Here is a 22434-nt window from a genome sequence, read left to right on the forward strand (position 1 = left end):
GCATAAAAGCTTTACAGGACAGCAGATGTTGAAGGATTTACATGTCTAATCATGTTTCCACAGGACACTCATTTTTCCATTTCTGATACGCGGAGGAAAGCCTACGCCGCTTGTTCCCTTTGCTCTTGCATTTATTTTCTGTTGTTATAATGGATACTTACAAGGCAGTTACTTGTGCAAGCATGCTGATTTTCCCTCTGGTTGGACACATGACCCACGATTTATTGCAGGTGAGCTGGCTTTATAAAGTTAGATTATACTGCTTTTAGCAACAATGGAAATGTGTGTTTTTAAGTGCCTGGTTTTTGTGGCTTAAAGGAGTATTAAACCCAAAACAGACAAAATAATATATTGCAGTGCACCAGTCTTTAGCCGTTGGCTGTATTAATTTTCTTTCTTCTTCTTCTTTTCTTTTTTTTTTTTTTTTTTTAAAAGATATTTTTCCTAAGTCATCTTCCAAGACTGCTTCATATGAGAAATGGGCTCCTCCTACTAGAAAACACTTGATCCACTTTTCTTTAATAAATAGCCTCTCCATCACTGGGGTCCTCAGTATTGGTGTTTCCTATGGCCACGACTGACACTACCCCCGTTTGTTATTTTACATAGGCTGTTTGGTGGGGTACAGAGGCCTCCTGGATGAGTCCTTCTTCACTAAGCAAGGCAGGGACCTTGTGGGGTGGCTTAATTCAGGGCTCCCTTGGCATTCCTTCTGAAGAAAACGCAGAGTTGGGGGAGACAGCACCTCTTCTTGTGCCTAAAATGGTCCTGGACAGGCTCATCAGGGGGAGGAGGAACCTGCAAGTTGACCTGGGGAACCAGGGGTCCGCAACCCTGTTGGGCGAGTACCATACCTTCCTTGGCAGCAGGACACGAACATCTTCGGATCGATGTGGCTGGGTGCGGTAATGTCACGTCTGGATGCCAGAGCAGGCAGGGGGCCGAAGGGAGCATCACTTCTGGGACAAGCGATGATGTCACTTCCGGGCGCCCGGAGACAGTAAAAGCTCACCCCACGCCATGGCCATCTCCTGGATCCACTACGGCGATGGGGGGGAGATCAGTGCGACTGGACCCAGGGAGAGGACGGGGCCCAGTTACCCTACAATCAGAGCCGAGGGCAAAAAGGCTGCCAGGATGGAACTGTCAGAACTGGAGGATGCCAGCATCAAAGTAAGAGCCGGGTGGTTGGCAGGGCCCCCCCCCCTTTTTTTTTTTTTTTTTTTTTTTTTTTTTTAATGGGTTATATATGCATATGCTCTCTGCTCCATGCTGTCTCTTGGTAGGGGGTCTACATTCTTTTACACCCCAAGGGCTTTTTTCCAGGTGGCACTTCCGGGTGGCTTCTTAGTAGAAGCCCTTGGCTTACAGGGGGGTCTGTATTCTTTCTCTCCCTGTTCTTGGATGAGCTCACATGAGGAAAGACAGGAGAAGGAGACTCCATGTGAGATAAAAAAAGGAAATGTACAACCTGCAAGAAAAGACTTTGTAGTTCTTGTAGAAAGCAGCTGTGCCAGAAATGTATTGACAAGCTGGTTAGAAAAGAATCAGGGTCCCTCTGTAAAGATTTCCTACAATCCATGACAGGAAATGTCCAAAACCTTTCAGAATTTTAGGGAACAAATGCAAGAGCGGTCCCCACATGAACCTCAACCCAGCACCTCGGTATCTTTATAATAAGATATGGAGGGCCTTTTAAAAGTAATTTATGACACTCTGGACCTGGAAGAACAACCGGATCTCTCATTGCACAATCTGCTATATTCAGGGCTACAAAAGAAAAGTGGCCACACGTTTCCAGTCCATTCCAGACTATGGACTACCATAAAAAGAGAATGGAAAGAGCCAGAAAGGAAAGCTTTTTTCCTTCAAAATCTAAAAAGGCAATTTCCATTTAAAGATGCTGTAGAATTTTCTGAGACACATATAATAATTCTTTAGTGTCTATAGGCGATTTGCATATAATTAAAGAGCCGGCGAAGTAAAAAATAAAGTGTGATTTTTATTTTATCACACAATGGCTTGAAATAACAATGTAAAATGTATCATGAACAGTTCTGTGTAGGTAAAACAGAAATATCAAAACAGAAGTTATAAAGATGTGTCATCCTTATTTTCATGGCCGTTGTCTCATGTGCTGTTCCATGTGGTTCTTCTTGTCCTGAGTCTTTAGCAAGAAGACGGAAGTGACAGGTTCTTGTCTTAGAGAATGCACCTGTTCCAGTCTGTCAGTTCTGTGAATAACCATAGAATCTTTATAAATAATCTGGGAAAACTCCTCCTGCGCTTATATGGGCAATCCCTCCCTCTAAGCTGCTATTTACTATCTGAACTACTTATATTGTGAGTTTCATAGCATCTTTGTGTGTGTGTGTGTCGCCTTTCGCATCTCTTGGGATGCATTTTTATGATGCTTGTATACGTCATAATTTGTGATCTTAGAACCTTGTATGGCAAACAATACTGCTTAGAGCAATTTCATTGAAGGGAGGGGACACTACATACAGTTGTGTTCAAAATAATAGCAGTGTGTTGAAAAAAGTGAATAAAGCTCAAAATCCTTCTAATAGCTTTTATTTCCATACACACAAATGCATTGGGAACACTACACATTCTATTCCAAATCAAAACAAAGAAAAATATATCAAATTTGTGTTTTTCCTCTAAACTAAATTGAAGAAAAGTGAATATTAGACTGTTCAAAAAAATAGCAGTGTTTGTATTCTTCTTTACAAACTCAAACATTCACTATATAAACTGAAAATATGTTTGAAAATTTTGCTTTCCTTTGAATCACTTAATTAATATTTAGTTGTATAAGCACTGTTTCTGAGAACTGCTGTACATCTGTGCTGCATGGAGTCAACCAACTTCTGGCACCTGTGAACAGGTATTCCAGCCCAGGATGATTGGACTACATTCCACAGTTCTTCTTCTCTATTTCTTGGTTTTGCCTCAGAAACTGCATTTTTGATGTCACCCCACAAGTTTTCTATTGGATTAAGATCCGGGGATTGGGCTGGCCACTCCATAACGTCAATCTTGTTGGTCTGGAACCAAGATGTTGCACGTTTACTGGTGTGTTTGGGGTCGTTGTCTTGTTGGAACACCCATTTCAAGGGCATTTCCTCTTCAGCATAAGGCAGCATGACCTCTTCAAGTATTCTGATGTATTCAATCAAACTGATCCATGATCCCTGGTATGCGATAAATAGACCCAACACCGTAGTATGAGAAACATCCCCATATCATGATGCTTGCGCAACCATGCTTCACTGTCTTCACAGTGAACTGTGGCTTGAATTCGGTGTTTGGGGGTCGTCTGACAAACTGTCTCCGGCCACTAGACCCAAAAAGAACAATCTTACTTTCATCAGTCCACAAAATGTTGCGCCATTTCTCTTTAGGCCAGTCAATGTGCTCTTTGGCAAATTGTAACCTCTTCAGTACATGTCTTTTTTTCAACAGTGGGACTTTGCGGGGGCTTTTTGCTGATAGCTTGGCTTCACATAGGCGTCTTCTAATTGTAACAGTACTCACAGGTAACTTTAGACCTTCTTTGATCTTCCTGGAGCTGATTGTTGGCTGAGTCCTTGCCATTTTGGCTATCCTTCTATCCATTCGAATGGTAGTTTTTCGCTTTCTTCCACGTCTTTCAGGTTTTGGTTGCCATTTTAAAGCATTTGCGATCATTTTATCTGAGCAGCCTATCATTTTCTGCACTTCTTTATATGTTTTCCCCTCTCCAATCAACTTTTTAATCAAGGTACACTGTTCTTCTGAACAATGTCTGGAACGACCCATTTTCCTCAGAATTTTAGAGAGAAATGCACTGTAACCAGCATGTACAACATTTGCTGCCTTCCTTCCTTAAATAAGGGCAATAATTGCCACCTGTTTTTCAAAGAATGAATGACCTCACTAATAGAATGCCACACTATTATTTTGAACATGCCCCTTTCAATTACACAGAATCAGCAGCATGCATGTCATGACTGTTGGGTCTGTTGGATTTCTATTACTCTACTACACCTGCTAGTAAATTATTTGCCATGTAGAAATATAATTTCTACCAAAAACAGTGACTCCCATGACATTCTACACTAGAGTCCTTTAACCAGCTATGCCCTTCTATAGAATACTCAGCTTTCAGCTAGTTACTTCGCTTCAAACATATTTTTCTGTCTCGGCTATAACTGAAGAATTTAACACTGTCATTTGTTGAAGGCCAATCACACATTTTAATATTAATTATGATTAATCATAAAAAGCAAATATTTTGCAAGCTTTCCATCAATAGAAGTGCCGCATTATGAATTTGGAATTAATGTTTATCAGATGCATCACTATGGGAATCCTGCCTAAAACTGGATACTCCCCTTTCAAAAATTTCAAGAAGCGCGGATTTATAATTTGAAGATGGGGGCTCCCTAAAGGACCTGATGGACTGAAAAGCCGACACATTCCTCAGAAGAGCATGGTAAGCACCCGCAGTAAACTTTAAACCAGCAGTAGCAACAACTTGTGATTCCTGAATGTATGGTTAGGTCAGCTCCGTTCTCACCTGGAACAAGGTACATCGGAGTATGAAATGATCAGATCACTACCGGTTTTGGCAGTGGCCTTCATTGCAGATTTATCACCTGAAACCATTTAAATATACAGCAAAATCAACTGTGCTTTTAAACTCCGCAAGCAGAGCAATTTGGCTGAAGTCTTGGCAGGGGGACATAGCTTCCAAATCCAGACTGTGCAGCCTGCCCTTTGAAGGAAATCTCCTCTTCGGTGTAGAGTTCCCTTTGGTCCTCAAGAGATCCACTGATTAAAAAGAAGGGCTTCCCTGTTCCCAATAGGCAAACAGGACGAAAATATTTTCTTGAGGCAGCGCTCCACTAAAGAAGCTAAATTCCAAGGCCAGAAGAGAGGCAGGTTTGCAAAGAAATGTTTTCTCTTCAACCCCGACCAGGATAAACCCAATCCAAATGACTGGTGGAGCCAGGTGGGAGGAAGGCTGGGATGCTTCCACACAATGTCTACAGACTACCCAGAATGCATTAATTCTAGACATAATTCAGAATGACTACAAGGTAGAATTTTTTTCAATTCCCACCTGTTGTCGTTTTTTTTTTTTTTTTTTTTTTGCGACTTCACTGCCAAGGGAGGAGGAGAAGGCAGAAGCACATGAACCTTTTGGAAGAAATGCTCCAACAGAATGTAGTCTGTCATTTGGGGGAAGAAGAAAGAAAAAGGGGGTTCTATTCCCATTTCTTTCTAAGGAAAGTACAGAATGATACGAATTTGTTAAATATTTCGCATGGAGACAATCTACACAGTGAAAGAAATACTTTCCCCCGGAGTATTCATGGCATCAATAGACCTAAAAGATGGCATACCTGCACATCCCAATAAGGTAGGAGTCAACGTTTTTGAGGTTTGTGCTAATAGGGTAATAGGGCCCGAGAGGACAATCTTGTTCCAGTTCAACGCACTTCCCTTTGGTCTGTGTTCAGCCCCAAGGATGTTCATGAAGGTCCTAGTAGAAGCACTACAGAGCTTGAGGCTGAAGGGAATAAACATTATCCCCTACCTGGATGACTTATTCTTGTTTGCAGACACGAAAGTGGTGCTAGAAAGTCATGTGGAGTATACAATATCTTTCTTGAAATACCTAGGATAGATAATAAATGTTGAAAAATCACAGCTAATCCCTTCCAACAGAATTACATTTTTGGGATATATTCTGAATTCAACAAGCATCTGGTTATACCGGACACCAAAAAAGGTGCTCAAACTACAAGACAGAGTGTTTTGGTGGCATCAGACTGTACAATCAGAGATGCCATGAAGCTTATCGGACTGCAGTCAACTGCAACCTGGTGTAAAATGGGCGCAAGTGCACTTTAGGACAATACAGAATCATGTTCTCTCCCTCTGGGACGGCAACCAAGCACCTCCTGGACTCCATTCGCCTCATGCATAAAGTAAAGGAGTCACTGACTTGGTGGGGAAACATACAGATGCTGGAACAAGGAAGGAGATCGAAACCATCCAATCCAACAAATTACAACAGATGCAAGAACGTGGGGGTGGGGTGCACATATGGAGGGCTGCTTGGCTCAAGGCAAGTGGGACCTGGAGACTGCCATCAATTCTTTGAAATTTGAGGAGCTTTTTGCAGTTTTCAAAGCACTTACAGTCAGGTCCATAAATATTGGGACATCGACACAATTCTAACATTTTTGGCTCTATACACCACCACAATGGATTTGAAATGAAATTAACAAGATGTACTTTAACTGCAGACTGTCAGCTTTAATTTGAGGGTATTTACATCCAAATCAGGTGAACGGTGTAGGAATTACAACAGTTTGCATATGTGCCTCCCACTTGTTAAGGGACCAAAAGTAATGGGACAGAATAATAATCATAAATCCAACTTTCACTTTTTAATACTTGGTTGCAAATCCTTTGCAGTCAATTACAGCCTGAAGTCTGGAACGCATAGACATCACCAGACGCTGGGTTTCATCCCTGGTGAAGCTCTGCCAGGCCTCTACTGCAACTGTCTCAGTTCCTGCTTGTTCTTGGGGCATTTTCCCTTCAGGTTTGTCTTCAGCAAGTGAAATGCATGCTCAATCGGATTCAGGTCAGGTGATTGACTTGGCCATTGCATAAAATTCCACTTCTTTCCCTTAAAAAACTCTTTGGTTGCTTTTGCAGTATGCTTTGGGTCATTGTCCATCTGCACTGTGAAGCGGCGTCCAATGAGTTGTGAAGCATTTGGCTGAATATGAGCAGATAATATTGCCTGAAACGCTTCAGAATTCATCCTGCTGCTTTTGTCAGCAGTCACATCATCAATAAATACAAGAGAACCAGTTCCATTGGCAGCCATACATGCCCACGCCATGACACTACCACCACCATGCTTCACTGATGAGGCGGTATGCTTAGGATCATGAGCAGTTCCTCTCCTTCTCCATACTCTTCTCTTCCCATCACTCTGGTACAAGTTGATCTTGGTCTCATCTGTCCATAGGATGTTGTTCCAGAACTGTGAAGGCTTTTTTAGATGTCGTTTGGCAAACTCTAATCTGGCCTTCCTGTTTTTGAGGCTCACCAATGGTTTACATCTTGTGGTGAACCCTCTGTATTCACTCTGGTGAAGTCTTCTCTTGATTGTTGACTTTGACACACATACACCTACCTCCTGGAGAGTGTTCTTGATCTGGCCAACTGTTGTGAAGGGTGTTTTCTTCACCAAGGAAAGAATTCTTCGGCCATCCACCACAGTTGTTTTCCGTGGTCTCCCGGGTCTTTTGGTGTTGCTGAGCTCCCCGATGCGTTCCTTCTTTTTAAGAATGTTCCAAACAGTTGTTTTGACCACGCCTAATGTTTTTGCTATCTCTCTGATGGGTTTGTTTTGTTTTTTCAGCCTAATGATAGTGACAGCTCTTTGGATCTCATCTTGAGAGTTGACAGCAACAGATTCCAAATGCAAATAGCACACTTGAAATGAACTCTGGACCTTTTATCTGCTCATTGTAATTGGGATAATGAGGGAATAACACACACCTGGCCATGGAACAGCTGAGAAGCCAATTGTCCCATTACTTTTGGTCCCTTAACAAGTGGGAGGCACATATGCAAACTGTTGTAATTCCTACACCGTTCACCTGATTTGGATGTAAATACCCTCAAATTACAGCTGACAGTCTGCAGTTAAAGCACATCTTGTTTGTTTAATTTCAAATCCATTGTGGTGGTGTATAGAGCCAAAAATGTTAGAATTGTGTTGATGTCCCAATATTTATGGACCTGACTGTACGTCCTTCCAGGAAAAAATAAAAGGGAAAGGGATTCAAGTCCTGTCGGACAACATGACGACAGTCGCATACCTAAACAGACAAGGAGGCACAAGGTCACCAAAACTAATGGAATTGGCATAAACCACCTTTGGCTGGGCAGAGGGAAACCTAAGGTCTATCACAGCAGCTCATGTGAACTTGCTAGCAGACCAGTTAAGTCGAGAAAAAATCGTTCACTCGGAATGGTGCCTCAGCCACACAACATTCACCCAAATCTGCAGCAGATGGGGCACTCACTCTATAGACCTTTTGGCCACCAGAAGAAACGCAAAACTAGGGAAGCATTTCTGCCTTCAAAGAGACCCTCAAAGCGCAGGCACAGATGCATTAGCTTAAACATGGGCGGGGGACCTTCTTTATGCCCTTCAGACTATTACCAAGAGTGGTACAGAAGATACAGACATCTCGTGTCAAGATCATCCTAATTGCTCCATTTTGGCCAAAGCTTATCAGAGAATGTGGTCTCCACCATTTTAAGTGGGCAGAAAAAGTCAACAAATGTCATTGACGACAAAATCCGGAGGAAGTTTTCCTACTGGAAGGCGGAGAACAAGTTGCCTGGAGCAGCTATTCTGAACACAGTACTTGAATTTCTATAAGCAGGAGTAGACCAGAACCTAGCAGCTAGTACACTTGAGGTCCAAGTAGTTTGTCTAATTTCCTTGAATTGAAGTTGGCAGAGGATCCCCTGGTAGTCAGATTCCTGAAGGCCATCGCTAGACCTAGCAACCCACATATGCCCAAATGCCCAGTCTGGGACTTAAGAACAGTTCTAAGAAGTTTCCAACGTGAGCCATTCGAACCCTTGGAAAAAATGTTCTCTCGTGTATTTAACCCTCAAAACCATTCTCTTAGTATCCTTAGTCTCGGCTCGCAGAATCAGCGAATTGCAAGCATTGTCAGTAATAGCACAATCCCAATGGATAGGATAATCCTCAATCCTGACATGGCGTTCCTGCCAAAGGTTGCATCAAACTTTCACAGAACAGAAGAGATTGTAATACCATTTTGCGTAAACCCAAGCAACACCAAAGAAGTCGACTATAACAAAATCGATGTAAGAAGATGCCTAATTGCGTACATAGAGCGCAATTAGGCATGGAGAAATTCTTCCACCCTCTGACTTGTTCCAAGCAAAGGTTACAAAGCCTCTAAAGGCACCATTGCAAGGTGGCTAAAGGAAGCTATTTCAGAAGGATACAAAGCATGGCACTAACACCACCATCTGGCCTGAAAGCACATTCAACTAGAGTTACCGCAGCTACGTGGGCAGAGAAGGTTGGAGCTTCCCCCAGACAGATCTGCAAGGCCGCAACATGGTCGAGTTTCAGCATGTTTGCCATACACTACTTGTTAGACCTGATCTCCAACAAGGAACAGGTATTTGGCAGCAAGGTCTTGCATGCAGCAGTTCCACCCCAATGTACGTATTCCTATTCAATCCTCTGATTTGAAGCTGTCCTGAAAGATGACATGGGAAAACGCAGTTATTTACCTGTTAGCTGTATTTCCAGGAACCTTCCAGGACAGCTTAATTCCCTCCCGATTGACGTATAATTATGAGCTGGTGTTCTGTCATGCAATGGACTAGACATATGTTTGCAAATATTCTGCTTATGCTTGATCTTAGGTCTTCGGTTATATTCCTGTACTGAGGAAGGATGGAGAGGCTATTAAAGAAATGTGAATCAGGTGTTTCCTGGTAGAAGGAGCCTATCCCTCATGTGAAGCTGTCCTGGAAGATTCCTGGAAATACAGTTAACAGCTAAATAACTGCTTTCCCTCTGTTTTAACCTTGTGATCTGGCCAATAACACAGCTCCTTGTTTAGAGAGCCTCTATTCTGGATGAAGGAGCACAGGGGGCACATTTAGACAGCAGCATTACACTAATAAAGTGAAGCCAAACTCCAGTTAGAACATTGTACTTTCTAGTCAGTTACAGCAATCCTAGTTTTTTTTTTTTTTCCTTTTTAAAGGATAAAGGTTTTACATGAATAAAAGCTAATCGTTTAAAGTGTTACTAAATCCACAACAGTATAATCAGTGTGTATATATGCAGTAAAGCTTGTTATACCTGTAGCAATTGTGCACACAGATGGATGCAAACCTCCATTTTGGCAAAGGCCTCCATCTTCTATAATTTTCTACTCCCAAATCCGCTTCCCTCATCCCCCTCCCTCTCTGTTGAGTGACACATGGTCCCTGGTTGCTGAGTTCAAAAAGGCATCAAGGCCCAGCGGGAGAGCTCATGGTCATAAACCCCAATTAGCCTGGCCCCCATATGTCTGTGAGACTCTTGCTGGAAAGGGATCGTAAAGCCATAAACCAAGCCCTCACTGAGCTTCAAAGACATTCCAGCTAGCTGTGAAACAGACTTACATTTAAAAACCCAGTTTTCCATATAATTTTATATCTTCAAATTGGAAATGATTACATAAACATGGAGCACACATTCGGATGGCTTACTTTAATACACGTCGCCTGATAGGTTACACCCCCTAGCTGTCAGCTACAGGAGAGCAGAAAATGATATCTCCTCAACCATCCCAGCAGGTATGCCATATTTCATACCTAGACGTTCAGATGATTCTGCATATTAATCTACTTGTGGATAGAATGTTATGTGTATCCGGGGAAAGTTATTGCCCTGATATTAGCTTGTGAGGGATTTTGGTCCTAGCTGGGGTTTCTACCTACACCTCCCTCCCCAAATGAGGCGATTGGTTCTCTGCTTTAAGGAGACACCCTGCTGAGTTCCTAGAAAAAGGATGTTATGCTTGGAGTTAAGCTAAGCTGAGTTGAGCTAAGTGGAAGATTCTCCCTTTTTAACATTGGAACTAACTTTGGGAGATAAGGCACCTTTTTGGCTCAGGAAACTTGATCTGCTAAACCAGGGCTGACGGTAAGTACTCTAGCTCTCTAAACTTCTTTCTGTTATCTCTTTGCTGTGTTATTGCTCTGTGTGTGTGTGTGTGTGTGTGTGTATGTATGTATGTGTATATGTGTGTGTGTATATATATATATATATATATATATATGTGTATATATATATATATATATATATATAAAACATCTTTTTTTTTTCTGTAAATATTTATTTTTATTGCACCTTTTTGACCTTTTTTAGTAGTAAATCTTACTTTCTGAACTTGTTGAACTGTTTCTAAAGCTCTTTAATGCAAACTAAGAACCCCTGTCTCTGAAGAGCGCTACTGTGTGTTTAAACCTCTATATACCCTGTCTGCGGTGACAGTGGTATACAGACGATTATTCAACATCATAGTGTTATTGCTGATATTGACGAGTTTCCTCTTTTCTGTACAAAAAGGAGGTGGTGGCAGTGTGAAGGGTTAATTGCGTAATTAACCTGGCCCAGTAAGAATCGCTCCCAGGCTGTAAGTACACAGATTGTGGTCCATTAGCTGGAAAATCTTTGTGCAGGGTGCAGCTGGGCGTGGCATTGTTACGTACGTGACAGCGCGGTTTTAGATTGGCTAGTCCTTCGGTCACGAGTTTGGTGTCTGACGCCACGACCGTCACAATACCCACTGTGGAACCTAAGGGGTTAATCCTCTACATAGTGTAAAAATGCCGTTTGGTCCTGTTTTCTCTGCCCCTCCTCTTGTTTAAATGTCCACCTGATAAGACAGACTGAACCCATAGTCACATGCACATGCTCAGTTTAGTGTGTATTGCTAGAGTTTTTTTTGTTTTGTTTTTTTCTTGGGAGAGTGCATGTGATCAGCACAGGGCCAATCGGCGCTGTCTCGACAGAGGGTCAGAGGTTTTGCATCCTCCTAGAGCAGAAAGAAAACTCCTCCCATAAGCTTTAACCAGTGCTCTGCTGAAGTCACAAGACTGCTCTGATGATGAGAAAGTATTTAGCAGTTTATATTTACTAAAATAATTGCATTTCCATGTTGTGTGCACTGTGGGAGACTGGATATAATGAATGCAGGGTCCTGGGTTTAGTAACACTTTATGTCAGTGTTTAATGGTTTGTCTCATCCCTATAAATGCAAGAGAGCTTGTCCTGTTGAAAAAAAAAAAAAAAAACACTGGCTTGGATTGTAATAGTCTTGTGATTTTCCGTTTTTACACCATTCATGTTAAAGCACAACTCCCAAATCTTTTGTTGGTGTTTTTTTTTTGTGCTTTTACAATGGGTGTCACAGTATAACAAGAAATTATGTGAGCGCAGCGCTAAAAAAATACACAAAGAGCAGCTAGCATAAAAAAGGCAAACCTCAACACCTCATAAAAAGTATATGTAAAACATTATGCAGCGCTCAGCAATAATATATATAGAAATTGTTCAAAGTGGGCACTAGTGGTAGTGCGTAAATGGTGCAATGGTGATTACGTCAAGTAGTGACGTATAAGTCTATTATAGACAAAAGACTGCAGCAGTATTGACGGTGAGTTCAAACACTGAGTGATAGAGTTCATCAAAAGTAGTGCTTCTGTGCTTCGTGCCTCATGATGAAAAACTCAGGTACAATAATGCACTTACCAGAAGCACATATAATATAAGCATTATATGTATATGGTCTATGCGTTGTCATCCAGGTCTGGTCTGTAGTGACTGGGTCATCAGGCTCAAAATAGGACTCTCAGAGAGGAAGTATTCACACTCAGGGGTCCCCCTCCGATCACTGAATCCTCACGGAAACTAAGCACACTGGTAACAGCTTCCCAAACGGATCCACCTTGTAGGCTCGAAATGACCAAGCCAATGGGCAGAAATGGTACTAATCGTGTAATATGTTTATTGCAATGTAACAAAAACTGAAAATAAACTCACATGCGATCAGTAATAATGGCCGCCCGGCCTTCCTCACGGCCATGTGCAGCTAGGATGTCTATTAGGTAGGTTCCCCTAACATGTTTCATGCAACAAGCACGTTTTCAAAGGGGTATGAACTGCCCACAGACGCCAGTTCTTAAAATATAATTCATGCACGAGTACGAATGCGCACCGGGTGGAGAGGCAGGCTAATGTGTGTGCACGTTATCCGCCGCATTATGCAGAAGGATGTGCGCGAGCAGATCCATCGCCGCATCACGCAGACCCATGTGCGCATGCATCAATACGTCACAACTCGCTGATGCACATGCGCGAGCTACAGAGCCGGCGACACATACGTCACTCGGCTATGCAAAGATCGGTATACAATACAACATTATAGCAATGAAGGCTATCAAGAGGACATGGTCAGGAAGGATAGTAATCCTGATGTGGTCAAACTTAATATACCCAAATTGAGAGATAAATATAAATGGGAGGCATATTATAGAAGACCATGAGAGATTATACCCCCTAGGGGATAAGTGGACTCCATATTGCTGTGGCCCAACTGTTGGCAAATTAATGAATAAGCCCAATTCAAGTATATTGGATTATATATTCAGTGGAATTAATTAAACCTTCCATGTCCAACTGAAATTATATATACTGCAAAGTAATAATATAAATTAGATAGCATGGATATGATCACACTAAAACATTAAAAGTAATTCAAAAATAGAATAAAAAATATAATAATCAGGAATAACTAAAAGCATAAAATGCCCCCAATAGTATTATGAAATGCAATATAAAACTAATATAAAAACATAAAAATGCACAAAATCATATGTCATCAATATATAAAAGAAACTAAAATATCACTAAGACCTAGAGCATAAAAATGGGGCTAACATAGTGGGACACAATGATAACATCTCAATATATACAGGATGCGGTCTCCAAGAGTAATAATCATAAAGAGAAAGGATTCGAATAAATGAAACACAAGTACTGAGGCAATGAATAGAATAACACCAGAAAACCTGTAATCAAATACCATTCCCAACAACATGGTTAAAATAGTATGTAAAAACATGGAATAAGAAATAAAAGAAATCAACTATTATCGATTAAAACAATTAATATCAAGATCTATGTTGAGGCCATGAGGGGTAAGGGATTTCAGCTCCACAATCCATCTAGTTTCTAATTGCGACACCGCCCTCCTTTTGTGTTCTCCTCTCCATTGGGGTGTAATTAAATCAAATCTCATCTCTGAGAGTCCTATTTTGAGCCTGATGACCTGGTCACTACAGACCAGACCTGGATGACAACGCATAGACCATATACATATAATGGTAAAATATAAAGTGCAGCACTAAAATGGATAATCATCAAAATATAAGTTTGTTTGAAAGCTCATGCAATAAATCAACTTATGTGCGGTACCAATCGAAAAACTTCCCTAGCTGTAGATATCTCATAAAGACTTTTGACAGTGGAAATGACAGATAAGGCGGAATTTGAGAGTTCCTGCAACCTAAAGATCTATAAATACAGCCTTTACTGCATTCAACATTCAGAGGAGGGAGCCATACATCCAGGCGGTCTACCCACATCCTAAAGAAGTCCTCTGAGCCCAGCTGATCACTGCTTGATAACAACTTTTCCCTGAGGGATACTGTACCCGCTGTGTTACATCTTGGTGGATGGATACATTATGCGCGGTTGGTGAGTGCGCATTTCTGTCATTTCCTCTGTCAAAAGCCTTTATGAGATATCTACAGCTGGGGAAGTGTTCGATTGGTACCGCACATAAGTTGATTTATTGCACGAACTTTCAAACGAACTTATATTTTGATGATTATCCATTTTAGCGCTGCACTTTATATTTTACCATTTGTAGGATGCAAGGCTGTTGTGATTCCCTCGAGTGCTTTAGCTGCTTTTATTTACTTCTATTTTAGGAGCGCTCGCTTTTTCATTTTATTCATATACATATAATGCTTATATTATATGTGCTTCTGGTAAGTGCATTATTGTACCTGAGTTTTTCATCATGAGGCACGGAGCACAGAAGCACTACTTTTGATGAACTCTGTCACTCAGTGTTTGAACTCACCGTCAATATTGTTGCAGTCTTTTGTACCGCCCCTTGATGACGTCGGTGTGATGAAACCGGTTGGGCGTAGCCTACTCGATGTGGACGTTAGAGAGCCTTGCTGTTCTGTGCTGTATGGGAGAGATCCGCGGTGAGCGTTAACTGTATCTCAACCCTTTTTTGCGATTGAAGCTGGTGTCTGTTGGACACCTTGTTTGTGAGTTTCCTTATACCTTTTTTATTAAAGAGATAAATGAAAAAAACGTATTGCACCATTATGTTCTCTTTTTTGTCCCTGAGTGTACTGTATGCTCTCATGGAGGTATGAGACAGAGTGGAGAAGTTCATCATAAGAGCTTGGACTGCAAAGTTGTTTGGCTGTGATTATTATCTGGAAGTATCTGAAACATCACCATATCTATTTGGACATCGGGTTCATTGCTCCCAGAGCACAAGCGTTGTTGCTGGTTTATAATCTGACCAGCCATTAGCTCTGGTGAGTTCATTTAATCTCCTTTGGTGGTGGATTTTTCACAATTGATTCAAGTCACTGAAGATATATATATATATTTTGGACACTAATTTATGTTTGGACACTATAATTATTTATTTAAAACACTAATGTTTTTTGGATGATGATATACACCTTTGTATAAGTTTGTTATTAGCGCATACCTTTTTATTTAAAATCAAATACCACTGAAAGCTCAATTTATGGGGGGAAAAAAGGACATAAATTTAATTTGGTTGCATCATTGCACGACCGCGCAATGGTCAGTTAAAGTAACGCAGTGCCGTAACGCAAAAAATGGCCTGGTAAGGAAGGGGGGAAATCCTCAGGAGGGCAAGTGGTTAAAGAAAATCGGTCACCAGTGGGCATTTGTATTCATTTGATAACCAGTCAGAGCGACTAAGGCCAATACAGTAAGGCCAGTCGGTTTAGCAGGAACTGGCCAACTTTTGGCCCATGTGTACAGCTGCCTGTTCTACAGGAGCCAGTCTCACAATGGGCCTCTGTCGATCGAGCATGCTAGAAAATCCGCATTCAACCCGCATCTGATCAGCTGTGTTAGTACGGCAATCCTTCTTTCATTTATTTATTTGTTTTTCGTTCAGCCTGCTCGGTTAAGAGAAAAAAAAAAAACTCCTAGTGTGTAGCCAGCTTTACTTCTCTCCAGCAGCTCAGAGTGTCAGCCATCAACCAAAAAAGCAATAAAGGTCTTTACAGCCAGACATTAAGATGCCATACCTGATGTCGCAGGGAAATATGTCAACAAAAGAGCACACACAGCTAAGGCCACTGTTTGCCATGCATGTAGCAATTTCTACCATTTTAAAAAACTTTAGCTTGCTAATACATTTAAAAGTGATTTAAAACTCCCCCCAGACAATTTACTAATGAGAAATTTGACTGACCAACAAGCCACGATCCATTTTATGGATAGTTTGTTTTTATACATTGAAAGGATAATTGCAATTGCTTAGTAATTAATTGAAAATAAGTACACTGTTAAGAAATCTGATATAAAGTGATCAGATTTTCTTCCTCGACAGCCTCAACCTGATTGCCACTGATCGATCACAAGTTGTGAATTATTCATTCCCATGGATGAAAAATCAAATCAAAATTGGGATAGAATAATTGCATTGGATTTCCAAAAATTAAACTGGATAAGATGACCCTTTCTGAGTACAGATTTCAGATTTCCACAGAGACTTGAGGGTTATATTTTTACCATTTTAAGGTTTTGTCCTCATCTTTAATGCATGTTTTACAACTTTTGGTTTTGTTTACAGTAGGATATGAAATACAAGTGCACATTATTTTTAATGCCTCATATGCCCCTAGAACATTCATGTCTTGTTCCACAGAGATTATACAATTTTCTTAAAAATGGTCACCAGGGTAAGAAGGGGGGCCCTATTAGGGAGATCTAACTTACTGGAAGTGGTCATCCAGACAAAGCGTGAGTGAAAATCTCACCAGTGGGGACCCAGCTGGCTGTAAGATACTGAGGTATTAATTATTGTCCACTTTTTCCTGCACTAAAATGTTTTCTGGAGTTCCACTTTAAAGAACAGTCTCTTCAATTGTGTGCAATATTTGGTGACCAGCTATTCATGACTTTCGCAATTCTTTTTAAAAAAAAAAAATGAAAAAACATGTCCTAATGCAAGACAACTTTTTCTTAGGCTTGGCACTGTTTTTCTGTGGAATGGCTATCAATATTTATTCTGACCACATATTACGAAATTTGAGGACACCTGGGGAGTCGGGCTACAAAATTCCCTATGGTAAGTAGTCACCCAAGATTGGTATGTTTTTGTTTGTGATTAATAGGATTTATTTATGTGCTATAGGAGAGACCAGGAAAGTTGTATACTACAAGTTGCCCATTATTTTGGTCATTCAGCAAGGAAAACTGCTGAGTGTTAAATGCACAAAATTCCATAGTTGTCAGATAGGGGAAAATATAAATTCAGGGGCATTTGATGTTGCTTTTCTTGGTATGTTAATGTTTTGGACCAAATTCAACTGAGTGCCTAAAAGCACAATATATAAAAACACCTGCCCTATATGGTGAATACAAATATAAATAAATATATTTTAATGAACACTAGTTTTGGCTCCGCTTATGTGCTGCTGGGTTTGTGTAGAGGAAAATAACAAATGGCCAGCAGAGGTAGGAGCTAAGTACCACAAAGGACACGGTTCTACACTGGATTTACCTCTGTTGTCTGAAGTGGAGGTTGGGGTGGATGGGGGGGACTTTGGTCAAGTGAAAAAGAAAATTGGTTCTGTGTGCTATGCTTCTCTCCCATTTCCTGCTATCCTACAAACTGCCTCAGTATTCTATATCAGCACTCTTAACGGAGGAAACACTTACAGTTGTGTTAAATAATAGCAGTCAGACATCACTAACCTGATCAATCACTGTTTTTGGTAGAAATTATATTTCTACATGGCAAATAATTTACTAGCAGGTGTAGTAGAGTAATAGAAATCCAACAGACCCAACAGTCATGACATGCATGCTGCTGATTCTGTGTAATTGAACCACTAATTGAAAGGGGCATGTTCAAAATAATAGCAGTGTGGAGTTCTATTAGTGAGGTCATTCATTCTTTGACAAACAGGTGGCAATTATTGCCCTTATTTAAGGAAGGAAGGCAGCAAATGTTGTACATGCTGGTTACAGTGCATTTCTCTCTGAAATTCTGAGGAAAATGGGTCGTTCCAGACATTGTTCAGAAGAACAGCGTAGCTTGATTAAAAGGTTGATTGGAGAGGGGAAAATATATAAAGAAGTGCAGAAAATGATAGGCTGCTCAGCTAAAATGATTGCAAATGCTTTAAAATGGCAACCAAAACCTGAAAGACATGGAAGAAAGTGAAAAACTACCATTCGAATGGACAGAAGAATAGCCAAAATGGCAAGGCCAACAATCCGCTCCAGGAAGATGAAAGAAGGTGTAAAGTTACCTGTGAGTGCTGTTACAATTAGAAGATGCCTATGTGAAGCCAAGCTATCTGCAAGAAGCCCCCGCAAAGTCCCACTGTTGAAAAAAAGTCGTGCTGAAGAGGTTACAATTTGCCAAAGAGCACATTGACTGGCCTAAAGAGAAATGGCGCAACATTTTGTGGACTGATGAAAGTAAGATTGTTCTTTTTGGGTCTAGTGGCCGGAGACAGTTTGTCAGACGACCCCCAAACACTGAATTCAAGCCACAGTACACTGTGAAGGCAGTGAAGCATGGTGGTGCAAGCATCATGATATGGAGATGTTTCTCATACTACGGTGTTGGGCCTATTTATCGCATACCAGGGATCATGGATCAGTTTGAATACATCAGAATACTTGAAGAGGTCATGGTGCCTTATGCTGAAGAGGAAATGCCCTTGAAATGGGTGTTCCAACAAGACAACGACCCCAAACACACCAGTAAACGTGCAACATCTTGGTTCCAGACCAACAAAATTGACGTTACGGAGTGGCCAGCCCAATCCCTGGATCTTAATCCAATAGAAAACTTGTGGGGTGACATCAAAAATGCAGTTTCTGAGTCAAAACCAAGAAATAGAGAAGAACTGTGGAATGTAGTCCAATCATCCTGGGCTGGAATACCTGTTCACAGGGGCCAGAAGTTGGTTGACTCCATGCAACACAGATGTACAGCAGTTCTCAGAAACAGTGCTTATACAACGAAATATTCATTAAGTGATTCAAAGGAAAGCAAAATCTTCAAACATTTTTCAGTTTATATAGTGAATGTTTGAGTTTGTAAAGAAGAATACAAACACTGCTATTTTTTTGAACAGTCTAATATTCACTTTTCTTCAATTTTTTTAGAGGAACAACACAAATTTGATATATTTTTCTTCATGTTTTGATTTGGAATAGAATGTGTAGTGTTCCCAATGCATTTGTGTGGATGGAAATAAAAGCTATTAGAAGGATTTTGAGCTTTATTCACTTTTTTCAACACACTGCTATTATTTTGAAAACAACTGTATATGCCACTCGCAATTCATTTCCAAGTATAAATAACAGGGTAACCTAAATCTGTACCCTCTACTGAACTAGTGTGTAAGCCCTAATGATTCTTTATATTAGAACATGATCTAAATTTCACCCTATTAATATCTAGAAACCTGCATAGTTGTGAGACATTAAAGGATAAGTTCACCTTTTTTTTTAGACAAAAATAATCAATGCACATTTTTTTGCAGGTAAAAAAATGTGCATTTATTTTATATACAGGAGCCTGGAAAGCATTGTACAAGCAATCAGTAGATCGTTGATGCCATGCAGGTCTCCTGCAGACCTGTCAGAATATCTGCTAGCCGCACTGGATGTACAGGAAAGCAGATATTCTGACAGAAAGCTTCAATGAACTACCCCAGAACAGTGTCAGTTCATTGAAAACTACAAGCCGAGAGCTGCTAAGGCTTTCGGGGCTGCCGTGCGGGCGGAGCCTCGCACAGCGGCACTGTTTTCAAATTTGACAGATAGTACAGGGAGACTTCTCCCTGTACTATCTGTCAGAGAAAGAGAGGGTGGGCAGCGGCTGAGGCTATGGTAACATGTTACATGTTCCACCCTAAAAACAGGTGGAACATGTAACATGTTCTCAAAGGTGAACCTATCCTTTAAGGTTCTACATAACCCCACTAGGATCCAACGAATCACCATTGTCTTTCCCGAATAATACTTTAGAGGCTGTCTTACATGGCAGTGAACCATAAATATCACTGCCATACAGAGCAATCTCTGCCCATTGTGCAGAAATTACTAGAGTCCCCTTCATGAGACTCTCACCCAGCATGAGAGCAGACCCAGATATTCTGTTTTTGGCCAATAAATTATCAGGACTAAAACTCCTGACTCACAGCATGGGAAAATGTTAACCCAATAAAAATTACAGAACAAATTTTGGCACTAAAGACAAAGGACCTGACAGCCTTGGCTTGATCTGCAGGGATGTTTGCATCAGGAAGCCTAGCATTAGAAACCCAAACTTATTAAGATGTAACCTAGGTGATTTCACTGCTGAGAGGTTTTGAACCACCACTTTGGTTGCATTTAAAGCAGAAGTAAATTATTTGATATTCGCCTGAGTTCACGTGTGGGGCCGGTTTGCAGTGTGATTTCAAGCCCAATCTGGTGCAATTTGTTAATCGGTTCAAATGCGAATCTGCAAATTGTTAAAGTGTATGACATTGGAAATTGCAACTGAACCGGACTGAAAATCGTACCGTATTCTTTTTTTTTTTTTTAACTCTCATTGCAGCCAGCCCACACATGCAGTATGTGAACCGGTTCCATAGAAAGGCCTTTTGGGTCACGTCATGCAAATTGGATGTGGTTCAAAATGCATCCAATTCGCATATATGTGAATTGGGGCTCAATGTTGCAACATCCTCACGCGGCTTAGCCAGAGCTGACAGTTTTTCTCCCTGTGGATGTATGCACATAGGAGTTCATTCATCCTGGTACAAAGCCATGCCAATACTATACACTGAACTGTGCAAGAGCAGCTCCGTACATAATTTACAGAAAACTGAAAACATAAAGCTAAGAAGGTTTCATTGCAAAGGACATTAGTGTCTCTTCTGCAAAAAAAAGTTTCATATATATATATATATATATATATATATATATATATATATATATATTTTTTTTTTTTTTTTTTTTTTTTTTGTTACAGGTTTAACACTATCATTTTAAATTGCTGTTCTGTCAATTTAAAAAAAAAATGCTTGTTCACGTATTTTTTTTTTTTCTTTTTTTTTACATTTTATTTTAAACCTATTATTTCTAGTGTTATCTTCTTAACATGCTGCTGCATGGTCACATTTTGAACCCCCTGTGTGGGAAATTAGCCCACTGTATAATGTTATATCCTTCAACAAATCTTTTTAAACTTAAGCAGCCCATAGAGTATGCACTTTTCTTTTCTTTCCTTCCATTACAGGTAAGAAAATTTCTTCCCCCCCCCCCCCACCAATACAGTGTTGATAGGGGAATCCCTCCCTCAACACTGTTGTGTTCTGCCAGCGGGGAGCCTTCCAAGAAACACATGACTGACTGACTGAATTTGGGTTACAGGAGCCAGATGCTTTCTTTTGAAAAATTCTATCCTAATGATCGTTCAGAGTAGTGAAGGCCTTAAAGAGAGCCTTCTCTTCAAAAATATGTTGTCTGCATTGCTGACCTCTTTCTGATTGCTGAACACAGAACCAGCATGTATCATTTGAAGTCAGAACATCTGATCTGCATACTTGTATTATACATACATATTTGCTGTTATAGTGCAAACATATTTGCCCTTTTATTTCATAGGCGGATTGTTTGAATATGTGTCTGGTGCAAATTTCTTTGGTGAAATCGTTGAATGGTCAGGATTTGCAGTAGCTGGCTGGTCAGCACCTGGAGCTGCTTTTGCCATATTTACTTTGCTATGTCTCTTATCCCGTGCACGTCAGCATCATCAGTAAGTATTGCATTAGTAAAACCTGCACTTTAAAGGAAACACTTGCTTTATAAAGGTGCGATTTCTGGGCTGTGAATCTCATACTTGCTTCAGCCTCTGAGTCATTTGACCTGCAAGCAATATGCAGCCAGGTACAGTAAGTCAGAACCTACATACTTGGTGCCGCAAGGATGAAGGCATCAGCTTGATGTGCTATACTACATATTTCTTTTATCTAAAAAGAAAATGCTTTTAGGGCTCAATCACACCTGTTTTAAGCCAACTATGGTTTCCTATAAGATCAGAGGGTGCAGTGCTATAAAATGATAATCCTATAAATATGTTCAGTGTCAAAATGCGTTTTAAAATGATAAATCTTGTGCGTAAAGTCCACAGTATGCATTTTATTTACAGTTTTTTTGCAAACATAATTTCAATGTGCTCTGAAATAAATCAATAAATAAATGTATTAAAAGTCCATGTGATGGTGACATTTAAAATGCGCATCTGGTGAGTGCGCACTTTTACTATATCCCCGCCACCTCACCAAATATATAATTGGCACAAGGAATGTATTTGTGACCTCCTGAGCACAGATCTTTGTGTAGCAATAACATTTAACGAATAATAGTTTTCACTATCACATGGACTTTTAATTCATCTATTTTTATTTATGGATTTATTTCAGAGTACATATTGA

General features: G+C 40.5%; 1 protein-coding gene across 2 annotated transcripts in view; it reads left to right on the forward strand.

The window, feature by feature from the left end:
• The window catches only part of SRD5A1 (steroid 5 alpha-reductase 1), a 41531-nt gene that overhangs the window by 10777 nt on the left and 8320 nt on the right, over positions 1-22434 (forward strand). Inside the window, exons 2-4 of one of the 2 annotated variants that reach the window (XM_089674821.1) lie at positions 64-230; positions 16953-17054; positions 21605-21755. In XM_089674821.1, coding sequence (XP_089530947.1) covers positions 64-230; positions 16953-17054; positions 21605-21755 — 420 coding nt within the window. The remainder of the gene's footprint in view (positions 1-63; positions 231-16952; positions 17055-21604; positions 21756-22434) is intronic. The other variant, XM_089674822.1, reaches the window with a different exon arrangement.

Source organism: Staurois parvus, unplaced genomic scaffold, assembly GCF_062004578.1.
Source record: "Staurois parvus isolate SC_StPar_1 unplaced genomic scaffold, SC_StPar_1.0 ptg000153l, whole genome shotgun sequence".
In the NCBI taxonomy this organism is placed as follows: Eukaryota; Metazoa; Chordata; class Amphibia; order Anura; family Ranidae; genus Staurois; species Staurois parvus.